This window comes from Chrysochloris asiatica, unplaced genomic scaffold, assembly GCF_000296735.1.
Source record: "Chrysochloris asiatica unplaced genomic scaffold, ChrAsi1.0 scaffold00051, whole genome shotgun sequence".
Lineage (NCBI taxonomy): Eukaryota > Metazoa > Chordata > Mammalia > Afrosoricida > Chrysochloridae > Chrysochloris > Chrysochloris asiatica.
This window is the reverse complement of record NW_006408569.1, coordinates 7,137,078-7,147,453: the sequence shown is the minus strand read 5'-3', so window position 1 is coordinate 7,147,453 and position 10,376 is coordinate 7,137,078. Positions and strand designations below refer to the sequence as shown.

At 40.4% G+C, this 10,376-nt stretch overlaps 1 protein-coding gene across 2 annotated transcripts in view; it reads right to left on the bottom strand.

The window, feature by feature from the left end:
- The window catches only part of SMARCA1 (SWI/SNF related, matrix associated, actin dependent regulator of chromatin, subfamily a, member 1), a 93,602-nt gene extending 83,358 nt beyond the window's left edge, over positions 1-10,244 (bottom strand). For both annotated transcript variants that reach the window (XM_006862839.1, XM_006862840.1), the window contains exons 1-5: positions 10,074-10,244; positions 5,126-5,212; positions 1,091-1,257; positions 643-743; positions 432-532 (exon numbers count right to left, since the gene is read on the bottom strand). In XM_006862839.1, the coding sequence (XP_006862901.1) occupies positions 432-532; positions 643-743; positions 1,091-1,257; positions 5,126-5,212; positions 10,074-10,244 (627 nt within the window). The remainder of the gene's footprint in view (positions 1-431; positions 533-642; positions 744-1,090; positions 1,258-5,125; positions 5,213-10,073) is intronic.
- Positions 10,245-10,376: the final 132 nt, after the last annotated feature.

Genomic DNA, 10,376 nt, shown 5'->3' with positions numbered 1-10,376 from the left:
GTGTTTGCAGCCAGGAGGCAAGCTTGCAGAATGTGCCCTTTGGTGTTTTAAATAATTTATATATGCCTGAGTGTTTACAAAAAAAAAAAAAAAAAAAGAGCTAAAATGAATAGAGAGTAATGCTGTTAACTGATGGTACATGGAAGAGATTATAATCATTGTAATGAAACAAAGTATATGATTTGTTGATTCTAGACTCATGGAAAGAGAAAGATTGAGTGTTGGCAGCTGGGAGGCAGGCTTGCAGAATGTACCCTTTGGCTGTTTAAATGATTATATATTTCTGAGTGTTTTCATGTACATCTTCCACTTCCAACACCCCCCCCCCCCCAAAAAGGGGGGAGGGGAGGGCAGGTGAGCTGAGCTCAGGCATTTCAAATATACATAAAAAACTGCTGGTAAATAGAAAATACATTTTTAGCTAAACTTACCATTTCATCAGCCAAAATCCCATTGATGCCATTTTCATACAAGGAGATCAACCAGTTCAGACCCCGAATCTGATAATCTCTTAGTGGGCCTCCTTTCACATCTAGGGTAAGGGAAAGCAATCATGCGTCTCATACTATTGCTAATGGAAGCTGGTAAAGTTTTCCTAAAACCAAACTGAAAACAAAATCACCAAAGTGATGAAGTACTTACAAGAAGGAGACACCTCAAATCGAATACACACACTAGATGTTTTCCTACTCTCCGAAAGTAGCTCTTCATCTTCTTCTTGCTCCGTGCGTCGGTGGCGGTAGCTGAAAGGAAAAAAGAAATACCTTCATATTCAATCCACATGCTAAGGTGCATCACTAGTATCTTTGAGAGATCCTAGTATCTTTGGGAAGGGGGAATGTGTTATCTCTGTGCTCACTTGGAATTTGGTAGAATATTTTTACTCATTGGCTTCTTGTAAGGAAAACATACCATTGCTTCCAATACACAGTTACACTGACAGCAAACTGATTTTTAGCTAATATATATATATAAAGTTATACTGAATAAGTCAAGAGTGAGAGAGTCAGGAGTGGTGGGAGGAGGGAAAAAGGGAGAGAGGGAGGGAGGAAAGGAGAGAAGGAAGAAGTAGAGAATGAGGCCAACATACTCTCCAGCAGAAATTAAACTCTGCTTTTCATCTTTCTTTATTCGAGGACGTCCCAATTTCATGTTCAGAGGCGACGTTGGAGATTTTTGTGCTGCAGGTTGAATGAAATGTGCAAAGAGCTCCGTCTGCTTCAGTAGAAATTCAAATCTCTTAGCTCGGTCTGCTTTCTAATTTCACAAAACAAAGTTGGGGGGGGGGGAGGTTACTCACCGTTTACTTACCTAAAACATACTTTTGTTAAATATGAACTTAATTTGCACACTGCACTGGTCTAAGCACTTTAAACATACTCACAGTTAATTCTCTTAACAAACCAATGAAATTGACACAAGCATTGTTCCCATTTTATAAATGATAAAACTGAGGCACAGAGAGGTAAGTAGCTTGCCCCGGGTCCCACAGCTAGTAAGCAACAGAATTTGAAAACAGTGTGTTCATAAACTTTGAATAGAAGCCAAATGATTTGATAGTCTTAGAAGAAGCCCCAGTAAGAAGTACCCTTCTTAAAGAACTGCGGTCAAAAAGTTAATCCTCTTCCCAAATCATGATTTTCTTTTCTTAAATAGTCCCAAAACAAAGCATCAAAATGTCTTAAAAACAGAAATGATCAGCAATTCTATGTATGGTCTGGTAGCATAGTGTTTACAATTTGGGCTGCTAACCTCAGGGTCAGCAGTTCGAAACGACCAGCTGTTCCGTGGGAAAAAGATGAGGCTTTTCTGCTCCCATAAGGATTTACAACCTCAAAAACCCTGTACAGGTTGGCTATGAGTCAAAACCGACTCCACGGCACATTACCACTACCACCACCACCATAAAGTAACTCTTAAGGAATCTTAGGCTGCATCTAGAGATCTCTAAAATCTTAAAATTTAGTGTCATCTGTTCTCAAAATACTTTCTATGTGAACATTTCTCTATTCAGTTATATTCATCTGGAAAATTCTATTTTATGCTCATAGTATGTGAAGTTTCTCCCTAAAGTGAGCAGGACTCAGGAAAAACAAATACATATACGCTCATGAATAATGCTATAGGATAAGCACTGGACTGCAAGGTTGGTTTGAATTGCAAGGTCGGTGGCTTAAACCCACGAGTCTAGGGTCACTGTGAGTCGGAACCTACTCAACGGCACTTAACAACAATTACAGTTTCTCAGGAAAAAAAAATTTAAGGGCATATCACTTGTACCATCTAAATGCAATCAAACTTTTAAACTAGAACATCTAAGATTCACGCCATTCCAGATAAAGGGGGGGAAAAATGAAGACTATCTTTGAACATCATGTAACGATCTGGCCACAGATTAGAGAAAAAAATACAACAGGGCTTTAAAAATTTATGGAAAATGGAATGCAAATAATGGAATTTTTCCAGGAACTTTCTGAAGCCCCTTGGATTTGGATTGCCAATGAAGGATGCATAATTAATAACATCCAGAACTTACAGAAGAATTCATTAACATAAATCCACAAGTTAGACAAATATATTCAGTACAGGAGCTGGAAGGAGGCCCAAAACTTTCATTTTCTGTTATCTTCACTGGAATGTTGTTCTTAGAGTTGTTAAAACATGAACTGTCTACATTGTTGTTGTTGTTAGGTGTCTCTGAGTCAATTCCCACTCATAGTGACAGAGGAGCTCTGTCCAGTAGGGATTTCAAGGCTGTAATCTCTACAGGATCTGATGACCAGATCTAGCTCCCCTGGAGCAACTGGGTAGTTTCGGATCGCCTACCTTTAAGTTAGCAACTGCGTGCTTAACTGTTACACCACCAGGGTACCTTGATGCCTACATTAGATGTGGCCTTACACATTAAGGTACAGGATTTTATCAAAAGAGCTATCAACAGCCAAAACACGCACGTCATCTCTGCTTAATGTACATACCTCTGGAAAAAAATCCACTCCAACTAGCTGTAACTTCTCACTTCAGTTAATCAAGTTCCCAGGTTAAAGCTAAAATCTGACTGTCGTGACTAACACTGAATAAATTACATGTAGAACCAAGCCAAGAGTTCTGGTGTGGTGCTATAGGAGAAGTACTGGACACCTCAAGGTCTGTTTGAACTGCAAGATCAACAGTTCAAACTCATCAGCTGCTTCTCAGAATCCCTATACAGGGTCACTATACGTCAAAACCAACTCGACAACTCTTAACAACAAACAACAATAGTTAAGCCATATTTATGTGTAAGTAAGGTTATACTGCTTAAACATATATTTTCAGGCACTAGTCAAATAGTCTACCCTCAAGAAAGTGTATTACCTTATTACATGTTTTATAATGTATCGCACTCAGTCCCATATTCATGCACATATCGGCTAAAAAGGAACTCTGGTAATGTACTGGTAATAAATCAGGATGCTAATCTCACGGTCAGCAGTTTGAAACTACCAGCAGTTCTGCGGGAGAAAGATGAGGCTTTCTGCTCCTGTAAAGATTTACAGCCCCGGAAACACTATATAGGGTCGCTATAAGTAGGAACTGACTCCACAGCACTTAACCACCAACCAGCACCACTGACTATAAGGAAAAAGAAAACAGGTCTCAAAACAGGACTGATAATCGTGCCACTGATACAAGTATTTTCCCTTGGTGAATAAAATGCTTGTAGCATAAAACACCTTAATTTGAAGGTAAGGAGCAATCAGACCTGACTTCTAGTCCCAAGTATTCCAAAAAGCTGTTCTGATCCTTTATTTCCTCATCTGAAAATGAGGAGATTCATTTATTCAACAAAAGTTTATGATGGTGGATTATACAGTTACTTTCTCATTCTAAAATCGACAACTCTATCACAGTCTATACATACATAACCTTTTTCCATCTTTAAAACTTAACTATAGGTGAACTGGACCTTTGCTTATGGATGCAATTACTCAAAATTCCAACCGAAATGGAGGGATTCTTCAGATCAAAGAGCAAATTTTTTTCTCAGTGGACTGTGCTGATGCTGTTGTTGTTATTGAGTGCCATCAAGTCAGTTCCGACTCACAGCGACCCTGTATAGGGTTTTCGAGGAGTTGCTGGTAGCTTGAGCAGCTGACTTTGTGGTTCAAACCAACCTTGCAGTCTAGCACATTCACTCACAGCGCCATACCAGCACTGGGTTGATAAGGATGAGCAATTTAGACACAGGCTATCAAAAAAGGCACGAGGAGTCCTGGTATGGCACTGTGGGTTAATGCACTCAATTGCACAGTTGGTTTGAGCTGCAAAGTCAGTGGTTCCAGCTCACCAGCTGCTCCTCAGAAACCCTATACAGGGTCACTATAGGTCAGAATCGACTTAACAACAACATAAAGGCACAAATTGGCTGGTTTATAAGCTTTCGTGAGTGTGCTTAGTTCCAAAATGAGGCAGGTAAATGTACAATCTCCACTGAGTAGTTTTCTTCTTTTCCAGATAGATCTAGTGATAAGCAGTGGGGGATGATGGTGATATGATTTATGATTCAATTGTGGGTAACTGTTAGCAGGATTCATTGTTGTAACTGTAGACACAACTGCAATTATAGAAGACGTGTAACTGAAAGAGGGAAGTAGTTAGTCTTTCATTTCAGGACCAGAGGATTCCAGGACCATCAAGAAGGAAGCGCATGTGTGGAACGTGAGATCCTACCTAGAAAAACATAGACAGCAGAGACAGTGGTAGAGGTGATGGCATGGAGAGATAAGAGCAGCTGCGGACTCTAGGCCCATGGACTGAGAAGGGCTGTGTGCCTGTGGGCAGGAAACTAACTTACAAAATGTGCCGTCTGGCCATTTAAATGAATATATTTTTTTGGTTTTGTATGTATACATCAAATAGTTTTGCTTTGTTGATTTGTGAAAAATAAGATGTAAAGCCACAGGGAAGAGAAGCAGGATAACTGCTGCTGCATGGAGGAGTAGGGGCTGTAATCATTTAGATGAAACAAAACGTAATTAAATCTGATGATCTTGTCTGTTAACCTTCACTCAATTCCCATTAAAAACGTAAAAAAAAAAAACTTAACTACAGCATTCACTATTCTACCCAAGAGTATATTTACCATTTTTTCTTCATATTCTGGGTCCATTTCCTTTTCAGATTTAGCAGCTTTAGCAGCAAGTTTGAGTTGAAACGGAGAAGTGCTTTTCTACAAGTCCAAAGAAAATAAATCATCAAATTGTAAAAAGCAAGGTCAAAAAAAATGGGCCAGGTTTTTGACTGAAGTAAAAAGTAATTAACTAAATGAATTAAGTGTGCCATGCATGGACCAATGATGAGAGTATGTCACGAAGCAGGGTTTATAATTAATCTAGCTCTCTACACCCGAGGATCAATTAAAAAAAAAAAAAAAAAGAGTGAAAACCACAGAAACGTTAATTAAAACAAAAACCAAAAGGTAAAACACTGAGTCTTTTCACCTATTTTTGAATTTGTAATGTAAGAAAGCATGTAATTATTAAGTGAGAGATTTACTACCTAGAACACATTATTCTTTATCAAGCACAAACCAAATACTTCCAGGACAGCAAATATTAATTATCAGAAACATATCTATAGCAAGTATGCTAGACTTCTCAGAAAACAATACAGCCGTTTCCATTCCTGAAGACATACTTTTAAAACTGTTTTCATATTTTAATTAGAATAGTTAAACTTCTTTTATCTAATACAGGTGATCATATATATTTAAAACCATGAAGGGTTATCATTTTAAACTGTATTTATGTTTATCTTTAAACAGCTGTAAAGTATTTCATTTACATACATCATCTATAGAGGCAATTTATCAGGGCTGTTAACTTTTAACCTACATATGGAAAAAGCTCTCATTTTTTGAAAACTAACATTAATGAATTACTTAAAAATACTGAAAATCTCTAAGAGGGATCACATGCATTGTATCCTTTAAAAAAGCAAACTTATACTTTTGAACTATATACATGATATGGCTCCTTCCCTGTACGAAGTTAAAAAGCAAAACACTTAAAACACAATTCGGCTCATCATGAACAAAGCTGACAGCATTTCAGTTTTAACAGTTTGTGGAAGTCAAGACAACTATGTTTGTGAAAACTATAAAAAAAATTATTTCAGTTTTATCATAGCTGTCTGACAACCAGTATCTAAAAACTTAGGCAAAAACTCCCCAACAGCACACGACCTTTAGCATAAGAAAAACAAGACTCCAAACGCGAAAATAACTCTCATTCAACATTTAAGAAAATGTCTATTTTAAGAAAATCCAAACTAAGATAATGGGATTTGACCCTGGGCAGGATCTTACTTTGGAGTGCTGATCAGATATTGTTGAGTTACTCTAAGTCAAACAACAACCATCTTGATTGACAGCACGTATATGTACGTAGTCTCCATCCAGGATGTTTTCAACATAATCCTAGATGGATGGACTAGAGAACCTACAAACTCACACTTTCAAACTATCATGTATACCAGTAGGCTTCCAAAAGTTCGCAGAAAAATTCCATCATCTTTTCATTCCATTTCCCCACGAACTTTTAAAACCACCTCCTACAATAAATCCTATTAGAGTTTCAAAGCAGCAAGAAAAATTGGGTAACAAAAGGCATACCTTTATCATGCCTTGAAAAGCTGTAAGTATTCTCATTTTCAAGTTTCAAAACAGTGAAAATTACTTCGCTTCATCTACACAAGCCTATTACCTTTTTCTGGAAGTAAAGTTTACTTTACTTTCAGAAAAGGAAAACTTCTTAGGAAAACATTTTACTCACTACATTTTTGCCTACCTTGCGGTAGAAAACCATAAAAATCTAATTCTATACTAATTAAAATTCCAAATCTTGGGCAGTGCTGTTGGTAACTACTTAATTGGCATTATCTTCCAAATAAAAAATATTAAAATGCTTACTTTCTAAACCTTCGAGTTTGTATATGTATACATACTTTTTTAAATTGTTCTCAGACAACCAAAAGACAGATTTAAAAAGGTGACTAAGATAATTCTATGCATTCCACATGTATTTATCATCTGGCATTCTAGATGCCATGAGAATGCAGTCTAAGGTCATAAAAATCCCTTTTTAACAACCATGACCTTTTCCTTGACGTTTTCATTACCAAATATACCAGCTCCATTTCTTCAATGTTAGGGTATCCAATCATCACTTTAAGTCAGTTCGAGAAGCAGAAAGTAAGCCAAAATACCTTTGAGCATCTCAGCGTCACAAGTCAATCCACTAAATCTCATCTACTGTATTCATCATAAACGTGCTTTCATTCAGAGCTATTTTTATTTCACACAGTGAAACCTATGAGAGCCAGAACTCAATGGGACTGCCTTGTTTTTCCAGGTTTCCCAAGTCTTCTGCCTTTGACAAGGTGCAGTCTTGCCACTCTTCTATGGTTCCTTCCTGCCTTACTAAAGTTCTGGATTTTGCAGGTTTCACTGTACAATTCTAGCACGTTTGAGAACCTGTCTCCCCAAATCACATAGAATAAAATAAGTAGCCGATGACATGGGGAAAGAATTCTAGAAAGAAGCACACTGTCAATAAGAACAGAGGACTGAATTCAAGAGAAATATTTGTGTTCTGATGTGGTGCAGTGGGATAAGCAGCTGCAAGGTTGGTGATTCAAACCCACCAGTCACTCCGCAGAAACCCTATATGGGTCACTATGAGTCGGAACTGACTCATCAGCACTTAACACCACCACCAATAACTGTAAACGAATAAATCCCTTCTGATGAAAGTAGATGAGGAGCTTAAAAATGCTAGTCAACAGCCTGACTCCAGGGAAGACACAGAAAATGTATTTAACAAATCAACATAACACTGAACAGTCTTCTTGTTGTTAAGTTAGTGATGCTGTATAGGGTTTCCAAGGAGCAGCAGGTGAGTTTGAACCGCTGAACAGTCTTGAAAGCGGTTATTTACGTTAGAGGAAACCACCTTCTGGACCTCAGTTGGCTTTGTATCAGTGTCCAAAGCAGTAATTGACGGTCATGCAGAAAAGGCTAATCCGTACTTCTAATATACACCACTTAAAGTGTCCAGGGCGTGCACAATATATTTGGATTTGCAAGGAAAAATTTCAAATTAAATAAAGAGAACTAGTGACTAAAGTAGTTATCCAGAAAGTTCCCACCACATATCCCCATACTTCCCTATGCTGTGGCCAAATAAAATTTCAGATGAGACTAGAGTTTACAAATGTGGGGCTGCAGGATAAAGCACTGGACCACAGGGTCGGTTTGAAGCACAAGATTAGGAAACTCCATACAGGGTAACTAAGTGACTCTACAGCACTTAACAACAGCATATATATATTATATAATATATAATCTTAGTGTTGTGTGTGTGTGTGTGTGTGTGTGTGTGTTTTATCTAGTAGGTTTTTAAAATTAGTTCCCAGTCTTTTTCGCAAATCAAAAACTGTATATAACCTGGAAAACTCGCCCATCTAGATTATATACTTAATATATACTGCCCTATGCTTTGCATTTTACATTTGCCCAATCAGGTGAGAAGAAGGAACCTTTAGAACTTTTTTTTTTTTTCTTTTTCCTACATTTGATTTATACTGATGCTTGGTACTTGGCCCAGCTTCAACCATCAAAATTGTCATACTGATCCAAGTGCCATCTAGATGTAAAAATGTGTATATTTTCTATGGTTTGCACTTAGCACTATAATTGTCTTTCTGTTTAGACAACCTTCTAACAGTAAAACATATCACTTAAACAACTGCTAAATTTAAAATTACTCCTTTAATTCAAGGGAAAAGGTGTTAATTTCCCTCAAAAGCTTTTCATTGGGTGAATCGTATCATGTAATGATTCAGACAAAGCCACTAGCGATCTCTAAAGCCTAATTTTAATTACCTACCATTTTAAAAATTGTGTTATGTCTACTCATAATTGAAAAAAAAGCCCTCATAAACGATCTGTTCTGCAATGTTATTAGACATCAAAAACCCATATAATAAATAACCTCCTAGGTTTGTCTTTCAAACCAAATTTTCAACGCATTTCACAGTTGTATTTGCAAGTCTTGGTTCCACATTAAATATATACTATGGAGATAATACTTATTTCCTAGGTTTGGTTTTAATAGGTGTCAAGCCTCTTAAGTACATTAGCAGCAACTCATCCTGGCAATGATTGATTTAAAAAAAAAAAAGAGAGAGAGAGAGAGAGAGAGAAAGAAAAAACCTGCGTGTGTCCAGGAGCCAGCAGCGCCCACTAGGAGAAGGAGGCGGAAGCCTGGGAGGCTTGGGGCCGGATTGGGGGACCATTTGGGTGGCCCTGGAGTGAAACACTATACCGTCGGGGGCGGGGCAGGAGGGAGTGGGGGTGCAGACGCTGGAAATTTTCCTAAGTCAACGTCCTTGGTTCCTCAGTTTGGGAATTGGGGGACACGCCACGGAGAGCTCGCTTTCTCGGGGTGACACCCCCCACTTCAGCAGGCAAGGAGCAAAAAAAGAACAAGGGATGGTTTTCTTCTGCCATCCCCAATGCTGACATTGCCAAGCAAAGAAAGAAATGTCTTCCCTCTCATTCTGCGCCCACCCCCTCCTCACCACCACCAGCACCTTGAAATGCAAAGAAAAAAAAATCTCAGTCCCAGCCAAGCCCCCGTGGCGCGAGGGTGGGATGAAGGGCCCAGATTTCCCAGGCGGAGGCCGCCGAGAAGGGCGGGCACGAGGACAGGGAGCGGCAGCGGCGGGTTCCTGCACCGCCCCACCCCCCACGCCGTCCCCCAGTTCCGGGAATGGGGAGGAGGCTGGGGGCTCTTGGGGGCTCCGCAGCCACGGGTCCCGCTCCCGCGCCCTCAGGCCGACGCCGCGCCCCGCCCCCGCCCGCTCTCCCGCGGCCACGGGGAGGGGGAGGGGAGGCAGCCTCCCCGCCCCACCGCGCCGACCCCCTCCCTGAGATACCTGTCGGCACCCAAAGGTCAGAGTTGGAGCTCCCGGCGGGGTCAGGCTCCGCGTTTGTCCGCCCCCCACGCACACACCCCCTTGCTCTTTACCTCCTTCTTCTCGCCCTTGTCCGTGGCCGCGGTGGCTTCGGTGGTCACGGCGGCCGCTCCCTCCTCCATCGAGGTAGACGGCCCCGGCTGCTCGTCCTCCGGGACCGCGACTGTGGCGGTGGCATCAGCGGCTGCCACGGTGGCTGCCACTGCGGCGGTGCCCGGCTCCATGGCGTGGGAGCGGGGCGGTGGCAGTAGCTGCTCTGGAAAGAGCTAGATGGAACCCGGGTGGGGAATCACTCCGCTTCCAACCCCTTCGCTCGGCCCCCCTTCTTTAAATAACCCTCAACCCTGCCCCACTTC